This window comes from Manduca sexta, unplaced genomic scaffold (genome assembly GCF_014839805.1).
Source record: "Manduca sexta isolate Smith_Timp_Sample1 unplaced genomic scaffold, JHU_Msex_v1.0 HiC_scaffold_1900, whole genome shotgun sequence".
In the NCBI taxonomy this organism is placed as follows: domain Eukaryota; kingdom Metazoa; phylum Arthropoda; class Insecta; order Lepidoptera; family Sphingidae; genus Manduca; species Manduca sexta.
In genome coordinates this window covers 1-20,214 of record NW_023592811.1, presented here as the reverse complement: position 1 = coordinate 20,214, position 20,214 = coordinate 1, and the positions used below count along the sequence as shown (strand labels likewise).

At 34.0% G+C, this 20,214-nt stretch overlaps 1 protein-coding gene and 1 pseudogene across 1 annotated transcript; one reads left to right on the top strand and one right to left on the bottom strand.

Moving 5' to 3' along the window:
- Positions 1 to 8,621: 8,621 nt before the first annotated feature.
- Positions 8,622 to 11,192, bottom strand: LOC119191770 (annotated as a pseudogene).
- A 3,158-nt stretch (positions 11,193 to 14,350) lies between these two features.
- Positions 14,351 to 18,420, top strand: LOC119191768 (proliferation marker protein Ki-67-like). The gene is made up of 6 exons (XM_037445637.1): positions 14,351 to 14,404; positions 14,953 to 15,112; positions 15,436 to 15,552; positions 15,792 to 15,857; positions 15,943 to 16,309; positions 18,256 to 18,420. Exons 1-5 carry the CDS (start codon positions 14,351 to 14,353, stop codon positions 16,098 to 16,100), a joined length of 555 nt encoding a protein of 184 aa, XP_037301534.1. The 3' UTR covers positions 16,101 to 16,309; positions 18,256 to 18,420.
- The last annotated feature ends 1,794 nt before the right edge of the window (positions 18,421 to 20,214 follow it).

Below are 20,214 nucleotides of genomic sequence, written 5' to 3'. Positions count from 1 at the left end.
GATGTACCTACTGGAAATATGCCACATGAAGAAATCAGAGTGGTAAATTCTATTCTAAGGATTATTACGGAGACGCAGTGTGTCGCGTGTGGCTTGGCGACTAACCAAAGAGAATTATAATATATATGGAAATAGAGAGCCTACTCGTTGGGTTTTTGTGCCAATCGACATTACGGCTGCTTCATACTTGTGAGGTAGAGGGCGTTCACGATTTTCGTTGCGTTTCACGATTCAGGTTTATTGTGTTTTATTATTTTGCAAACGGTTTTAAAAGTGCAGAAGACGGCAATCCAAGTATTAAAATACTTAGAAGCAGATCTGTATTTGCTATGCCGTCGTAGTATAATATTTCTGACATCTTATTTACAGCGTACTTCTATCATTATCAATACATAATAATTCGATAGTAATAAGATCTAAGAATAAGATCGTTAATCAGACAAACATCATATTGAAAATATTATTTTTTATTTTATTTTTTGCTATAACATTTTGTGTACAAAATGCTTATAGTAAGTACTAATGATATTCACATTCAATATTAGATTTACAAAGTATTACACCTCTATTAAGCTATGTAAGCGCTGATAATTTGATCTTAGTTATTAATTATATTCAATGGAAAAGTAAACGATACTACTTTAAAATAAACTGTAATACACTGTAAAATTCCGAAATACTAAATAATAAAATATACTTAAAATTATTTTATGTCTAAAAATACATACTGTGACGAATGACAATTAACATTGATATTTATAATATGCTAAAACATTCTCAATTGTCAAACTATATTTTTATAACAATTGATTTAACTTTATAAAAATATATGAATTCTTTTGTATTTCGATAATCATTTTAATGTATCATCAAATAAATATCAAGTATCAATGTTCAAATAAAAGAGAATTTATTATTTTTATAAAAATTGCCTAATAATATACGATTCAATATAGAAATACATAAAATTTACAAATCTAGAACAGCAATTAACTCTGAAACATACTAGCTAGCCATATTATTTATCTTTGTCTTCATCAAAAGGAAATTCGGATTCTAGCATTATCTTTCTACACAAACAAGTGAAACTAATATTAACAAGAACAAACTTATTCTAAGCCAAACAAAATTATTTCACAAATAAGTCACGCTACTTTTAAAAATTGAAAATGTTCACTGGAAAGAAATTAACATCAAGTTTACAATGATCATTATACTTATCCATAGAAAAAGGAACTATAAAGATTAGCATTCATTAAAATATACTTTCTTCGTCATGCGAAGGTTGTTTTACTTATGATAATAATATAAAAATATTTTATGTAGATATCAAACAGATTAATTTAACAATTTGTTAAACAAGAAAGATTAAATAATTATAATAAGAACTGATTTAAAACAGGTCTATGAAACCGGGTAGTAATTAACAGCGAAATGCGAATGCGATACAAATTGCCAATACATATTAGATATATACCATAACAGTGGGTATATGATCTAAATAGAGTATGTACTAAAAAAAAGGAGAGATTCGAACAATTTACGCGATAAAAGCTAAAATAATTTCGCACTTGTGTACATGATATTATCTTTAAATTGCCATCACTTAACTATTAATTATGGGTTACGTGGTGGTTAAATTACAACATACAATAAACACAAAATGAGCATTATGATCAAATAACGAAATCATAAATAAGTCGTATACAAAATGATAATTATTACATAAAATATAAAGGAAGTAATGCGAATTGCTGCAGAAATGTAGGTACCGGTTGTAACATTAACAAAACATCAACTAAAGCAAGCAGGTCGACGCAGGAACGATTGAATATTTTCTGAACGATGCAATATTATTAGGCGACACAGAAGGGATATATATATAAATTAATCCTCTATCAACCTGGTATAGCTGGTCCTTCGTTAATTTGACACCTGTATAACTAAAAGCAGATAAGTATGTATTCCTTCATCGAGCCAATTTGTAATTATATGTACAGTCATGATGCTATAGTGAAAAGTGCGCCGTTTTATGTGCAATTTTGTTAGTCTATGACGCGTCTATTTGTAAAACGTCTTTGCCGGTGCCACACACAGACAAATATTAGAACACTTGTTTGAACTCATGTTTGGCACGGGTATTTGCGTATTTGTATTCTATTACAGACACTGACCAAATTAAATTTTTATGGCTTTTACTTTTAGGTTTCCATATATAATCAGTTCTCATTCAAGCAACTCGATAACTTTGAACGCTAGATGTGTGGTCGTAAAACCGATACCGAATGACAAGATAATACGTAAACATTTAAACAAACTTTGCACAAATACGAAAATTCCCGTGCCACACATGAGTTCAAATATTTTTGTTATCTGTGGCGCCGGCATAATATTATCTTTTGACATTGATAAATGACGATGTCTTAGTTTTTTAATAAAAAGAAAGGTGGACCAAGGAACAACTTTATTCAACTGTATGTGTGACGTCATCAAGAATTTCTCGGTTTTTTATTTTTTGTTTCTTTGAAATTAAATATTCAAAAAATATGAAAAATACATAATCGTACTCAGAGTAGAAAAATTAAGAAATGGTATTTTTGTTTAAGGCACGTTAACATTTTGAAATGTTAATTTTACGCTGAAGCTGTTGTCCATGAAGGATACATCAGTAAAAAGAATCACACTTGGACTTGATAATTTATCTATTTTAAGAAACATTGTAGGGTTAAACTCAAATCAAAGTCGTTTGCCCTTATGGTAATTTTAAAGAATCTTTTAGTAAGGGACCGTAAACACTGTAGTCACAAGAAATCAATCTTATGAGACTGCTAATCATTTTTGTAGATACATATTCTATTTTTAAGATGGGACAGCAAGGGCAGCACCTTTTACCATTTAAATATGAACGTGAAATATAAAAAATATCTGTATAAATAATAATAAACAATACGTGAACAAAAAAGCGGCGTTGGCCTAGTTGATTGTGGAACGGACTGCCAAGACGAATGTCCGCAGGTTCAAATCCAAAGGCACACACCTCTGACTTCTCTAAAAAATTATGTGTATATTCTTTGTGAATTATCGCTTGCTTCAACGGTGAAGGAAAACATCGTGAGGAAACCTACAAACCTGGGAAATTCTCTAGAGGAATTTTCAAGGTTGTGTATCACTACTACTACGTTGTGACTATAGGTTATATATCATCACGCTATGATCAAAAGGAGCGGAGCAGTAATGAAAACTGTAGCAAAATGGGGGAACTTTATAACTTTTGAGAGATTTAAACGAAAAACTATATCACGCGGGCGGAGCCGCGGGCAAAAGCTAGTTTACAATAAATAAAAATCGCTACACCCGTTCAATGAATTAAATAAATTGTTAAGTAAAAGTGTGAAATCTACTAACTGACGACATTCTGCTGGAATTCTGCTCTTGCCGTTAAATGTTCAGCCGCAACAGCTCATAAACGGGGTTGTTATTTGTCCTTTAACGCGTATTATGTCATGTTACCAGTATTTTCCTTTCCGTAAATATACAGCTTTAGTTACATCTTTCTTTAACCAACTCTGTTATGGGACCGACATTAACGGGTGCCTGGTCGCATGTTGTGTTGATTACGTTAAGCCCAGCATCAATGGCATCTTCCAAGACAGTTCGTATTAATATTTTTAGCTCTATCTTATTAAGTCCATTTGTGAAATAATATGCTATTGGCTGATTAAAATATTTTTTATGCCTTTTATTATAAAAACCAAAGCGTAGTTAGAAAAGAGCATTTTTAATGTGAAGCAAACTCTTGTATCTTTGTATGGATCATATGACACAGACAAAAGACCAAAGCAAAACAATCTTTTTCCTTTATTTCCAACAGTGGAAAATTATAGGATTTATTCCTGCGATTATATTAATTTGGCTTTTACAGTTCTTGATGATGGTAGAGTAAAATACTTGCATAAAAGTTTGTAATATTTAGGACGTTTTTGAATAAAGACAATGACAATTTTTTTCCTCTGGTGAAAATCGTCTTCCCTTCGCTTTCGTAAATGTTTTATATTTTTTTGGAATAAACCAATTTGAGTATTGTATACCGCGTGTCTTCGGGACCTACTTGTAAGGCAGTAGATATGGTCTGAAAAATAAAACATTAATGAATATTACTGTTCGAGCAAGGAAAAGTAACTTGTTGAGCAGGACATATAAGAAGCGGTACATTTGTCCCGTACATAACGTCAAAAAGGAAGAGTGGCTCAAAATTATATATTGTACTACTTTAAACTTTATGTCGCGGCAGTCGCGTTACTCATTCTCCGTGGTTAACTATAGGACGAGGACAGAGAGGTAGACAATTACAATAGGACGTTATTTTACAATGAACATTATGGTACTGCGTTTCGAGTCGCGAGTCAGAGGAAAGTATTTTGAGTGTTATCATTACAAAATACTGTAAGGCGCACATTAAAGCGCCTCGCCTCAGTACGCCTCGCCTAATTTGAAGTAGGACATTGTACCGGCTCAATGTTAAAATGAGGCTACTCTTACAAACTCGTTTTCATGTCATGTCCTACCCAATTCTAATTAGTAACTATACGTTATCAAATATAGGATGATAATTTTGACAGCTCCTTCACATGAAGTTTCGTATTTTTTCGGTAAAATTTACTACAGGTAATATCATATTTTATTTTGAAGTGCCACTCATTATCATAATGAACAATCACGGACTATCGCAAATCCCCATTGAAATAAAATAAATCGATAATATAAAAATTTGCATTTAGATTTAATTATATTATTTTTGCAAATATTCGAGTTGTTTGTAATTTATCACATTTATTGGTAAAAAAATCTATAATTAATATATCTAATGTTTTCACGATTTAAATAGTTAACACAATGATAACTGCAAGTGGTGTAGGGTTTAAAAAAAACATAAATGGAAATGGCTTACCAATAATAAATAGATAATTCAATAAATTAAATATTTATATCATCTGAACATACCAAATAATTATGCAACTATCGATATCAAGTTTTATAAAAATGGTAATCGATAATCGAATACGTTCAAAAACGATTATACCTTAGCCTCATCATTAGTGTGATTTGTCAAAATTAACATCCTAAATTTTAAAAAGGTTTAGTAAACATTTTCACAACTTTAAGTAAGATATGTATATAGCATTACCGGTGAGATATGTGCTTCTTTCGGCCATTAAATCCATGTTTTCATGAAATGAATATCCGGTGTATAATGTTCTGTAACATAATTCGATATGAGAGACATGAACGGACAGAAAAGTGAAAGCCGAGATCTTTAGAGAAGATTTTCTCGTAGTGTCACGCACGTTAAAAGCCCTTCCCGCTAGAAAAATGCCTAAATAACAGTATCGATGCATAGCACTGTCTATTTTATATTCAGATTCACAATTAAAATACTATCCAGGGGATAAAAGCACCCAGCCTATCTTATATTATTGCAACTTTGTCCGTGTGCCAAATTCGCTTAGCACACATATATTATACACACATTATAAAAAATTAAATAAAATTATATTAGTAAGCACTCAGGCTGCTGTTGTGCTCTCGCCTGTACTCTTCGGCCCAACTTACATACGTTATTTAATACGGTGGCATAGAACCACGGCAATATCCCTTGTTTTAGTTACTGTTTCCAATTAACAAAGCTAATAGAAATGTTTCCTCATCTGAATTCACTCTATTACTAGCTGTCCAAAATGCGTAGCCAACTGTGAGCCCGCTGCGTGAACGCTACGCACCCCGGCTTGTTCGCTGCACGCCCGCCGCGAATTTACAGCGAATTCATTATGCATTTGATATATCAGTGTGATATATCGTATGCCGTCAGTGTGATATATTTAAGGGTACAACATCTAGTCTAAGCACTTTTAAGGAGATATATAATATATAAGTATCTGAATCAGTTCAACCTGTAAATCTTGGCGCAACATGTGGAAAACATCTTACCTAGATTCAAAGTGGGAAATGTAGTTCTACATAAAGCACCAATATATAATTTATAACAGCTCTCAAAGTGCTTATGTATATGTGTACCGCAAGTTTTTATGTATATTCTTGTCCTCTGTTAAGAGTTTTGTCGAGAACTTTAATTCAAACTTGAAACCTTTTGTCCTGCCAGGATTTCCACCTATAACTAGTTGCTTTAGGGACATAATGTAATGGTCCTGAAAAATAATACAATAATTTATTAAAATATAATAAATAATAAATGATGCCATGTATTTATAACACAATACAAATGCAAGGAATTAGTCCATTAGAGATACAGCTCTGAAATTTGTTTATTCAATAGTCAAACCAAAATAAGTATATTAAACCAAGATGACGTAATAACGACAATCTTGTCTACCAACAGATTTTTCATAGTTTAAAATCAAAATGAATATCGCATAATTTTAAGGTATGCAGATTCCCACACGTATTTTAAAAAGACTATTTAAATGAGCAGATTTCGCCATCGCGGTGACTGAGTAAATATTATGTACGATTTTAATGAGTACTATCGATATTATTTTTATAAAAATATAAATGTCATTTACCATCAATCGCACAACCAAGATAACATGAGACATTTTGTCCAAATATTTTATCAGTTCCTTATCGCGTGCAAAACAAATAACAAAGCCCGGGGTGAATTAGTAAGAAGGCAGCGGTGGTCCGTTTGAATAAGCAAAGTTCTTTCATTATTGAGGAATCGTAATCGAACTTATCGCACACAAACTGCAATGGGAAATTTGAAAATTTTCAACCGGAATTCAAATTACGGAAACAAGGCGATATTGCCACTTAATGCAATAAATATTTTAACATGCTTATGAGAAAATAGATATGTAATTTATTGGAAACTAGAATAAAATTTAAAAAGTATGCGTTGTTTTGTTTATAATTGTATTAATAAAATGGAAAAATTAAATTAAGCTTCAGTTGTCATGTTACAACAAAAGGAGAACTTTAATATTTTACCATTTAATAACAATCATCAGATATTGTGGCAACTCGTTTGAAATTGTGTCAGACGACTTGCCACAATCTCTGTCATTAATGTCAGTCAATTTTTATCGTATTTCGTTCGGAATTTTCAGTAATGCATATTTTTTAATTAATTAAAATAGCCTCTGACATTTGTTTTATATTTTTACTTATCTAATTTAATTACGTACATAATTATTTTATAAATAGGGATAAAAGGCATGATTAGTGTTTTGAAAACTTATTCTCCAGTGTCATCTAACTGAAAGTATCTTACAACAAAATTAATTTGAGGTTAGACCAAAAACAAATAGAGTGACTGTTTGAGAGTGACATACCCCTGCGACTAACTGCGCGTTAGTGATTTTTGCCCAATGGAACACGCCACATCACGCAATAATATTTCAAAAGCCAAAAAGTTTATCCATCAATTTGACACACTGACAACTTTATAGGTACATACAACTGGCACCTAGTTTTGATGAGGTCGTGTCGTACGTAATCCGACGAATAAATATATGATTATACAAACATTTACTTTTAACATCAAATTATTAATCAACGTGATTCATAGGCAAATCATACAATACATTAAATGAAAATTTTGTCACAATTTTTTTTTGGGTAAATTCAATATCAGAACAATAACTAAAGCCACTTCCGATGATTTTCTATATTCTTGGTAATTCATCATGATTATACTAGGTTTCACACGTATCGCAACCATACCTCATCGCAACGACACATTGTAATTGCAATGTTATCAATATAGCCCACACGGTAGATTCCGGCGGCAAAATGTGGTCCGTTCGAATAGAAGTTTTCATATTCATAAAAAAGTACAATATCGTATATATCTGAACCAAAACGTACGCATTGCTGGATCACGTTTTGTCGTTGCGAAATAATGTTAATGTGATACGTGTAAAAGGACCGTGTTTTGTGCAATGGTAAAGACAATGTGGCGCCCTAAAGCAGGGTTTTATTTTCATGGTTACGCTTTACTCAACAGTTGTACATTTGCAAAAACTAAAACTTTAATATTCTACGGACAAAAGCTCTCGTTCCAAAATCCTTGGAATTCCGCATAATCTCCTATGTGTGATTTGTGTCTATAGGTGACCTGGCCTAATAGATGCACCAAGAAAAGTGGCAGACTCCAATGACGTTTTACAAATAGACGCGTCATACACTAACAAAATGGCACATAAAAACGGCGCACTATTTGCTATATTCACGTACCTGTACATTGGCTCGAAGAAAGAAAAAGATGCAGAATACATTCGTTAGAAAGGATATATATACATGGACGGTTATGTAGCTATGTTAGTGCCGCACGCTCATTGGCCGGTAAGTCGGGCAATTACCTTACATTCGTCATGTCACTATTGAGCTCGGACAACGTATCTATGTAATAAAAACATCTTAGGCAGACTATATGTGATCACCTAAAACTACCTTTTACACGTTACGCATTCTGGGCGTGTCGAAATTGGCGTAGTTTAGTAACTTCGTGTTAAACACCCAGTCTTATTAAAACATGCTCTCCTGTCCTCGTAACTGGGGTGGAACAAGGACTTATAGAATTTGGAATGAATGAGTTTATTATATCATAATCTTCAACTGTAATTTTTTATTTCCTATCCAAAATTGCTTGTAATATTCTGTTTCTCTCTCTTTGAATATTATTAGATTCTTCTATGTGCTGTAAGAGCCTTTCGAATTTGTCGTTATCTTTCTTGTCTTGAATGTCGCGCACTACACGTTTTATTTCTGACAACGTAACGTCATCTACATTTACGTGGTTACACGTACCGGGAACAGTAGGTTGGTCGAATATTTTCTCGAAGTACGCATAATATGGCCAGTTGTTATTTTTTCCGGTTTCACGCTTTTCTCTGCTAGCCTAATATAAGTCTGCTTTAAATTTCTAAACTTTCTGTCGCACTCTTCAGTGGATAAACCAATTTTCGGTGTCAAAATTCTCCATACATTTTTCTTTTTGATTAATGGGTCCCGAAATTTTCCTTGTTTTCCAAATAAAATGAAAGCAATAGCTTTACATAATCTTCTTGTGTCGACTTCTGGGTGATTTTAGGTTCTTCTGTGCTCGCTATAGTTGTATTTCCATAGATAGTATCAAAATCTTTGAAATATCGCCATTTTGTAATGCTTCTACCTGAGTCTGCCTTCATTTTAAGCCGAATATATGTTTGTTTAAGGTTTCGAAATTTTTTGTCACAGTCACTAGCACTTTCGCCTACTACAGTGGCTATTTCTTTCCAAAGTTCTTTCTTTTGTATTCTTGGATTTTTGAATTTATCTGCTATCTGAACATATGCATCCATTAGTAATCGTGTTTTGTTTCTATCCCAGGGACCTAATGTAGGACTATAGTTATAAAATATTCTTTCAAAGTATTGATGGTATTGCCATTTTATAGGCTTCCCAGTTTCGCGACTTCTCTCCAACCAGTTCAAGTAAGCTCTTTTCAAGTTCTTGAACTTATGGTAACAATTATACTCTGTAGTTCCCATTTGAGTTGCTATTTCTTTCCACACATCCTTTTGCAAACAGTCTGGACTTCTAAATTTATGTAGATTTTCAATGTATAAGCTAAGCAGCTTCCGTATTTTATAATCTTCCCATGGTTCCAATACTGATGGAGGAAGAGTTTTACACTCCTTAAATACTTCTTCACAAATATTATAATGAACCCATTTGATTTCTTTCCTAATCTTTTCTTTTTAGTAATCTTATGTATGTCCTTGAAGATTCCTATATTTTTATTACACTCATCAACAGTGGTTCCTAGATGTTTAGCAATTTCTTGCCATAGAGACTTATCTTTGAGTGAATTTTTAAACCTGTTCTCTAAACATAAATTAAGAAGTGTTTTTACTTTATTTCTGTCCCAAAAGTTATCTTCATCCTTACTTCTAAGTGGATCTTTATCAAAAGTTTCTGTGGTTTCTTGAACTATTACTGGAGCATCATCAATTTCGATATACTGCCTGTTTTCCGCTGAGTCAACAATATATCTTGCCTCTTGTCCTGAAACTAATAAAAGAATGTTAATGTTATAAGCCAAATAATTTGCATGACGGATTGAGGTCATGAATTTTATAACATTTTATGATAACACAATGGAAAGAAATGCAGTCATTAAATGGAGATATATTTGCCATTTTATGAAAGCCATGAATAATATTTGATATGTGTTACCGCCTTATTGGCATAATTTTATTGCAAAAGAAAAGTCATCCTGTAGGTCTTGGGCTAGATCCCAGTTTGGGTAAATATAGATTTTCTGCTTAGCCCCAAGTTTGGAATTATACATGTTACTAGCAAAACGTCTGACTCTTACTACATGAAACCTAACTTATCTGGCAAAATATGAATGTGATATCATATCTTCTTACACTTGACAAGAGTATAGGCTATGTAACTGGTAAAATTAATGAAGTAATTATAGCTTACTTGCATGTGGTGGTTAACTGCATTTTATTTTCTAGAATAAACAAAGCATTGTCGCGTTATGTGAATAGTCACGTTATTATCAGGGATCACACAACAATATTGACCACTTTGATCCAAAAATTCAGGTTATAGTATTCTAAGCATAAACTGAATCTGTTTCAAGGTGTAAATGATTTACAAATCCTCAAATATTTCGAATTGCCAACATGTTTGTTAGTTTTTGAGTGGAGACCGAAATACAGTTTCTTCTAAGTTTAGTTTCATAATGCAGGCACTAGGGTATATAACTATGTACAAATTCTAAGGCACAAGCAAAATATTCTATTATGAAGCTGTCATTTTCTTCACTAGAAATATAGACATGTCATAGTTTTATTTGAATAGGGTTACTATAAAGTTCTTACTTTGTTGGTTTTGTATTGTAAAATTATTGCTGCTGAATATGACATTGCTTTGATCTTCTCTTATGACGAACCAATAACTTGGGTTATGTGTGCTATTTAAATCCATTTCACATATATCTATTGTATTACTCCTTTGTAAATAAACACAACGCTCTCCAATTCAAACAGTCTGAACAGTATTTATAAACATTGGTTTTCAATAAGATAAAGCGCTTTGAAGCCCCCTCAGCACTTAAAATGTCTGTCATGTGTCAGATGTTCTGAATGAAAGAATAATTTAATTATTTTTGAGTCTGTGATAAAATATAATGTTGGTCATTTAAATGACCGGAGGGAATATAGGCAAGGACAATTATCTTATATGGGGACAAGTTAAAAATGTTTTCAGCGGTAATAGGAGCAAGGTGTATTTATCTAGATAAGTATAAGAGGTATGAACAAATAAACGGTAACCGATACGAAAAATAAGACAGTTTCATTTGGTTTTATTTCCACAAATTAAAAAAGTTGAATAAAAAATCCTACACTGTCAGAAGACATTTTAGTATTAAAGATAACTATATTTTTGCTTATGATAGTTTGTTAATACAGTGATAAGTTATCCAAGTGGACAAAAATTAAAAAAAAAACAAAATATATAATTAGAAAAATTATATTATATGACATACGTTTTAGCCTATTATACAATTTTTTACATTTTTTCCGACCTACCTTATGTAAAATATTTTTATATGAGTTATTTATTCTATTAGGGATTTTTTACTATTATCGTGATAAATCTCATATTTGTTGTTTTCACAGAACTTATATTGTCCTCCATAAAATTTACCCATTTGCTACCGTAGAGCCACTCTAATTTGATGCAGTTCGATGCATTATTTTTTATACACAGAGATGGTTCTCCTTCCTCTATCCTGTCTTTATGTTATCTACCTTCCATAGAATAACCTCAGCTCAGCTTCATACATAGAATGAAAACCATAGCGTAAACAAGATTAGGGATGTCTGACACCGTGACGCCTTATTTCCCTGATAAATCGACTAAATTATATTGCGGTCGCAATACGGTCGCAAGTTTGGTCTCAAAGCTGTTATTGAATGTGAGCGATAGTTGTCAAAGAGCGCTGTTCAATGTTAAATATATTGAAAAGATTTATGTTTTATTCGCAATATTTTTAATTATTTTTACCTATGCAGTATGTGAAAAATATAATTGGTCTGCTTTTCCTTTACATTTATGTTTTATTAACTGTTGATAAAATTGATAAAACTCGAAAAAACACTTCAGATATTATATTTTTGTAATTGTATGGAAATTTGAATTGAAGTAGATAAATAAGAGACTGTCAAATCCATTCGGCCCGATGTTACCCGACGCGGTGATAGCGCTTGCTGCCATATACTTTTCGTGTTATTGTGCTTCCCGCTACCAGCCGACTTATTACAGATTTTCAAAATATTACCCCTAGTCTTAAAGAATTTAACCGACTTCAAAGTGATATTGATTTAAAATTATGAACTAATTAGACGATTATGAATATGAGTGTATCGGGCAACACTAAATGGACACGATGATAGTTATACAAGCGTCGGGGGTCAATAGGCGGCAACCGCCATTTGTATTTTGTTCTTAGCGTTTGTTGGTGATAAACAAATTGGTGAATTTCTCAATTGCAAGCTGTGCTAATTACTGATTTTTCTTAGTTCGTTTTGTGATTCACATTTAGCTAGAATATAATGATTTATTTTTAGGACACTGAAAATTATATCGGTAAGTTTATTTGGTAGTTTTTGACAGATGCGTCGCCGGCGTGTTTTGTATTTTTGATAAACGAAGAGCTTTATTTTTTTAAAAATTTTATTTACCTTGACAAGATTGAAACTACGAACATATTGTAATTAAATGAATCGTTTTATAGTTAAATAAGAGGTTAATTACATGTGGCGGGAAATGGAATTTACCAACGACGTTTTCGGGACAAAATTATAGATTACTCTATGGTTCTCGATGTGTTTTTTTTATGTTTACTTAAATGTTTTGTGGATAGCGTTTTTAGATAAAAATATTTTGTCGTGTTATTCATATTTTTGTTATTAAAACACAAGGAAATTTTTTCATACAGAATACACTATTAAAAATCAAAACAATGACTAGATAAAATATACAAAATACATGGTGGGGTTGCAATATTTTTTTCTTGATACCTATATAAGTTAAAATTCCATAACTTATCTAACGATGCTGCATAAGAAAAAAGTTTATGTGGAAAAAAGTAGGATTTTCTCTAGTGCAAATGCAAAGAAATACAATATTAATTGTATATGAATTGTATAATTTTGTATTGAGGGGTCTTGGTCAATTTATTTTTTCAGAAGATACAAGTTTATATTCAAAAACAGTACTGACTTCTGGTTATTCGAGACAAAATGTAAATATTAATGTTAGGTTATTAATGCTGCATGTCCTTTATGATAGATATATTAATGACTGTATCTTACATTTGAACATAGAAATATCATTCAATTTTGTAATATGTCCAGGGTGGGAATAAATTTGGTTTTAATTATGTATTTATTATTAGTACAGTTTTGCTTGTGGATATATATCATATCTGCTTAGATACCAACCACCATACACAAGGTGTTAAACCCGCCATAATAGCCCACTTAAATGTGTCATGTTCTGGGATTAGACTGTGAAAATCCAGTTCTAACAGGCCAGCATAACTGTGTCAACTACTGAGCGGTAATCATCTCTCGCAACTTACATTATATTGAACCCCACTTCACTTACTAACAGTTGCAGTGTACAATTTTACTACAATCTTATAAAATATGCCAAATTTGTTGATATTTTGGTTTTGGGAATAGGATGGGAAGGGTTGGGTGACAGATACCTGTCAGCCTGTAAAAAGATGCAGCAATGGGTTCTTTGTTGATAAGTATAAATTGAGTATTGATTTAAATATATTTTGTGGAGCTCAACGTATAGGAAGATTATAGTCAGTCTATTAGAATTCATAACTCTCAAAGAAATATTTTTCACTATCAATTAAAACATTTTATATCTCAGTCTTGCTTAGTTTTGGTAAAGTGAATGACAACAATTTGACAAGGAAAGAAGTGAGGTCAAGGCAAACACATTTTCACATTGAACATGGATCATTAAATGAGCTAGATATCAATATTGCTTCAATGACAACTTAAAATAGATTGTGCTGAAAATGTAAAATAAATTATTTTAGCTTTTCTACAAAGTACTTTATTCCTATTGTCAGTATTCTGGCATTCACAATACGAAATTTGTCTTCATTGCTTTCATGTAATTTTCTCTTTTAGACAGAGATGTCAGGCGGTCGACTGGTGGTGCTTGACAGGCAGGGGCGCGACGTGAAGCAGTACCCCTGCCCGATGGCCTGGCGACGCTTGGCAGTGATCCAGCCTGCGACATCCGTGTGATGCTGCCTACGGGTCAGCGCCATCATGCTACTGTTGTTGTGCATGCTAATCAGGTTTGACTTATGATGTTTATTCCTATATGTCATGGTATTTTAAATCTTTGTTTTTGTTATTCTTTTTATTTTATATCAATGCATAGCAGATATCGATTTTTGATAATAAAAGAAATAAAAAAATTGCCTCTTATTATCTCTTTTATTAATTTTACTTATAATTATTATGCAAAAGAAAATCCATACCAAATCATTACATACATAACATCACGCATTTATCCCCGAAGGGTATGCAGAGGAGCAACTAGGGCACCCACTTTTCGCCAAGTATGTTCCGTCTCATGATGTGATAGGGGCGAGCCTATCGCCATATCGGGCACAAATTCCAGACTCCGGGCTGATACTGAGCAGAAAAACCCAAATATCACTTTGCCCGAACCGATTCGAACCCAAGACCTCAGAGCGCTATTGTACCGGACATGCAATACAACTACGCCACTGAAGCAGTCAATCATTAATTCTTTCCAATTATTTGGAATTCTGTTCTTATTTACTTTAAAACAGTTTTATGCATTTACGGCGTCTATATTGTGTTGGTATTGTTACAGACGGTAGTGAGAAATGTGGGTGATGGTGAAACTCTGGTGAACGGCAAATGCGTGAGCATTGCTGCTTTGCGTCACGGCGACGTGATCACGCTCGGCGACCGCTCGCTGCGCTGGGAATACTCCAATCCTGATGTCAAACGACATCAATACAATGAGCCTGGTTTGTAGTTTGTTTCATTTTGCTATATTTGTTGTGACCTGGCGTGGGTTTTGTCGCCCGTGCCGACTAAAACTTTACCACCTATATGCGTCAAACGAGAACAAAAAGGTTTCATTTTCGAAACACAACAAATAAAACATCGGCCGTGCGCCCTCCATAGTTACGATTATATGCGAAAAAAATTAAGAACAAAGGTTAAATTGTGCAAAGATTAAATTTTTGACATTTTGCTACCTCTCCTGGCCACCCCTGCTGCTAATCATACGCGATGCCACTGGATTATGGTTAAGTATATAATAATAATGCTAGCGTGTTATGTGCAGTGGTGTTCCTGAGCCGCATGCCCCGGCGCGTGGACTCGCGGCGCGGGCGGCGCGCCACGGCGGCGGGCGGCTCGCGCGACCAAGCGCTGCAGTTACACCACCGCGGCTCCTTGCCTGGTAATTACACTCGATTCATCTATATTCATGTTGATTGGCGTAGAAACATCTCTACCTGGGATATAAAACCCAGTACCTCATCACACTCCTACTGCTACATGGTCAAGAGAGCAACTTTTCATAAAGTAATGCATTTGTTTTGGTTACTAATACATAATTATTTTCAGTAACACATAGGACCTCATTAAATATTATGCCACACAATGATTAATAAAACTAACATCATTTTCATAATCCAGCTAGCACAGGTGGCAAACAAGTGGCGATCGTGCAACCACAAAGAAGAGACAATAATGAGCAAATTGGTAAGTTTACTATATGCCAAGCTATGTCAATATCCCACTAATATTTTGAAACAAAACAAAAATGTTAATGAAGAATTATTTACAGATAAGACCCCGCGACCACAGCCGCAGTCGAACAAGCGACCACGCTCTAATGCAGACACCTCAGTAGAAGAGGATAAAACCAAACGCAAGTCTACATCACGCGTGAGCCCCAAGAATCTGTCTATGCAAACGACGAAGGCGTCTCTGGATCGAGTCTAGAAAGACGAGTCCGCGGAAAAACGTAAAGGCTCGTAGTCCAAGTCCCCGTAAGTCTACCAAGGCTTATTCTCCTCCGACTCGACCAAATATTGGTGTTAGAAGAGTGGTATCTGCTAAGAAGAGTACACCATTGCGTATGACTGTATTGAAGAAGGCACAGAGTGCGCACAAACTCAGAGTCATGAAGATCGAGGCGCCCGTTAAGATTGGTGAGTTTTCACTTAATTATATAATATGTTTTGTTGCTTCTTTAAAGTAATGGGAGTGTGTATTATTATATCCTGTGGGATGGTGATCTTAGGTTGGAATCCCAAACCTTTTCTGCTGATGTTGACCTTATGTAGATTTATCCTAGAATAAATGTAGGTAGAATATTATTTGCATTGTAAGGTGTGTGAATTATTACCCACTTAGGGATTAGTGTTGTATATGTTCAAACATGAAAATGCGAGATTTTGCGACCACTTTATATGACAAAGGTAGTGAACCAAGTTGAAAGATTTTTTTAAATATGTAGCTGATGTGTTATAAAACATTACCTAATATTGCTGTTTACATCATATTACCGATATATTAGTTTAATAGTGTTTTTGTACTATTCTTTTTGCCGGTTTGGTTATCAAAGATTACTGTACGATGTTTATTATTAACACGTAAATTTCAAAGGAAACAATATTGCGAGGGTAAGAGAGAAATGGCAAGATAGGTCCACCCGTATTTACTGCAAACTATGTAATATGAATTCCTATTTTCGAACTTATTAACCAATTTTGATACTTGTTGTTTTTATAGAAGGATTCCTTTTTTAAAAACATTAATAAATTATAATTCCTATAAAGAATAACAATTGTACATTTTTTCATGCCATAACTTGAAGAGTATGGTAAATTGAAGTCTATTTTATAAGTGAGTGGAATGAGTCTTCTACACCCTATGGTATTTACTTTTCATGGTAAAATAAAGTCTTTATATTTATAAAGACCGGTTTCTTATTCGTGACTGGATTATCCTTAGATAAAAACATACATATAAATAGTGCACCTTCAGACTTCTTCCGGTAACTTGTTCACACATCGTTGGTTTCCAATGCCTTCATTTTGTGTATTTCCATTTGAGACGCCGCGTCGTCCCACGTGTCGTCGCTTGCGCGGTGCATTCTGAATGCGTTCTCAGTTATATTTATACCACGACGATATTACGTCGCGCCAACGTTGTATACAATTTATTATTGTGAAGCAGTAACCAGGAGTAACTTTAAGTTTCCAAACGTGTTACGTTTGCTAAAAGTATGTATGAAAAAGGGTTTTGCGTCGGTCGATTTCACTTTAAGAATATGCTTGAAAAACTAAAAAAGTTTTACTAATATTGTTTGACAATTTTCGCAAGAGACATGCACATTTTGCACAAAATTATGCCGTTTCGCATCTAGTAAGCAAGGTCGCTGATGTCATTGCAACGTTGCGTCATTTTCATACGCCGTGAGGCTGATAAGGCTTTTTGTTTAGTCGCCCGCGCAAACACTGCAACACCTGCATTTTGTGCAATGAACTATCTGCTACTATTTATACTAAAAAATATATATATTGGATTATTTATTATTATCTCGGTAGCATCTGAGAAGGTATGCCGTGTATTATGCTTAATTTATTATTAACTTAATTTAATATTTTACATTGCTGTTATTTTTGTGGGTTTTTAATGTGTCAATTGTAAATTAATTTAAAAACAAGGCTATAGTGAATTTGTTATTTTATCGTGTACTCATGGGTACTAATTGTGTCTAGGACATGCATGACATATAGAATGAAAACTTCAATTAACCGGAAGCGGCATTCCCGGCGCTTGCGCCGCTTGTTTGCATATAAGACGTTTCTTTAGATAATTATTCATACGTTAACATTTATCTATTGTTCTATAAAAAAATAGTTTCATTTTGATGTAGATGAGCAACATTTCATCCAAAATCTAAAATATGTTTATTCTTTGATGTTAGATACCTAACGGAAATTGATTCCTTTAATTAAGATATTAAATTCTTTTGTACTGGTAATTCGTTTATGGTCGTCTTTGTTATTTTGTTATAATGCGGAAGGTTTGTTCATCTCTCCATCCTTAATATCATATTTATTGTTACTAATATCTTAAATTATTTCAGACCACACAAAACAGGCGGCGATTATGCTGATGACTGGGCACACGCCCAAGCAAAAAATATTAACGTCTAAACCGAAAACGCCTTCTTATGTGGTAAAGAAACCGAGTCCTGTACGAAAGACGCCTCGCGGCCGGCCCGCCAAGCGGTCTAAAGAAAACGTTACACCTATTGAGTGACGCCCAAGAGAGCTAGCACCTACGAACAAACCGCTACAAGGAAGAGCAAGAGGAGCAGTGGAAACCAGTCTGTAAGTTGAGTTTTTAAAATGAGGTGTGAGTGAAATGTGCTAATACTTCAGACTCAATATTATTTACTAGCTTTTGCTCGCGGCTCCGCCCGCGTTATAAAGTTATTCAGGCTAAAGTTTTCCGTTATAAAATAGTAGTTTCCCGGGAGCCTATGTTCTTCCCAGGGTCTCAAACTGTCTCCATACCAAATTTCATCTTAATACGTTAGATAGTTTTTGAGTTTAACACGTTAAGGCAGACAGATGCAGCGGGGACTTTGTTATATTATTTAGAACTTTTAAGTGAAACAATCCCGTCATACATCATTGTTGCATAACTTTAACCGTTTACGCAGCGCAGGCAACGGAAGCTCTCAAAACTCATAATTTTCCCCGTTTTTGCAACATGTTTCATTACTGCTCCGCTCCTATTGGTCATAGCATGATGATATATAGCCTATAGCACTCCAGGAACAAAGGGCTATCCAACACAAAAAGATTTTTTCAGTTCAAACCGGTAGTTCCTGAGATTAGCCATTACTGCTCCGCTCCTATTGGTCATAGCGTGATGATATATAGCTTATAGCGGTCCACAAATAAAGGGCTATCCAACACAAAACGAATTTTTCAGTTGAAACCGGTAGTTCCTGAGATTAGCCATTACTGCTCCGCTCCTATTGGACATAGCGTTAAGATATATACCTATGAGCACTCCACAAAAAAAGGACTATTCAACACAAAAATATTTTTTCAGTTCGAATCGGTAGTTCCTGAGATTAGCCATTACTGCTCCGCTCCTATTGAATAGCGTGATAATATATAGCCTATAGCTCCACGAACAAAGGGCTATCCAACGCAAAAATAATTTTTCAGTTTGGACCGGTAGTTCCTGAGATTAGCCATTACTGCTCCGCTCCTATTGGGTATAGCGTGATGATATATAGCCTATAGCACTCCACGAATAAAGGGCTATCCAACGCAAAAAGAATTTTTCAGTTTGGACCGGTAGTTCCTGAGATTAGCCATTACTGCCCCGCTCCTATTGGGTATAGCGTGATGATATATAGCCTATAGCACTCCACGAACAAAGGGCTATCCAACGCAAAAAGAATTTTTCAGTTTGGACCGGTAGTTCCTGAGATTAGCCATTACTGCCCCGCTCCTATTGGGTATAGCGTGATGATATATAGCCTATAGCACTCCACGAACAAAGGGCTATCCAACGCAAAAGAATTTTTCAGTTTGGACCGGTAGTTCCTGAGATTAGCGCGTTCAAACAAACAAACAAACAAACAAACTCTTCAGCTTTATATAATAGTATAGATTATTACTATGTTTATAAACTTAAAGTATTTCTTTTTGGGCCACGCGGTTGATTTGTTAGCATTTCCCACCATTAGGTATGACTTATTTGTATAGTGACTAATATAATGGAATATAAATGAGCCTTGTGATACAAATCAATTATTATGAAATCATTACCTTGGCATTTAGGACGCTTTTGTTCGCAGGTGACTGTATTAGAAATAACAGATTCTGATCAACAAAACACAACCGCTCGCGCCAGTAACTCATCTAGGAGGTCAAGTCAGTCTCTTCCAAAAATCTCCACGGCTGCCTAATCCAAAGAAATCGGCCCTCAAAGATCCCAAGAAAAGTAATAGAAAGACTGAATCTATTAAATTCGACCTCAGCAATATAGAAAATATGCAAGACTCTAGTGATGTGTTAAT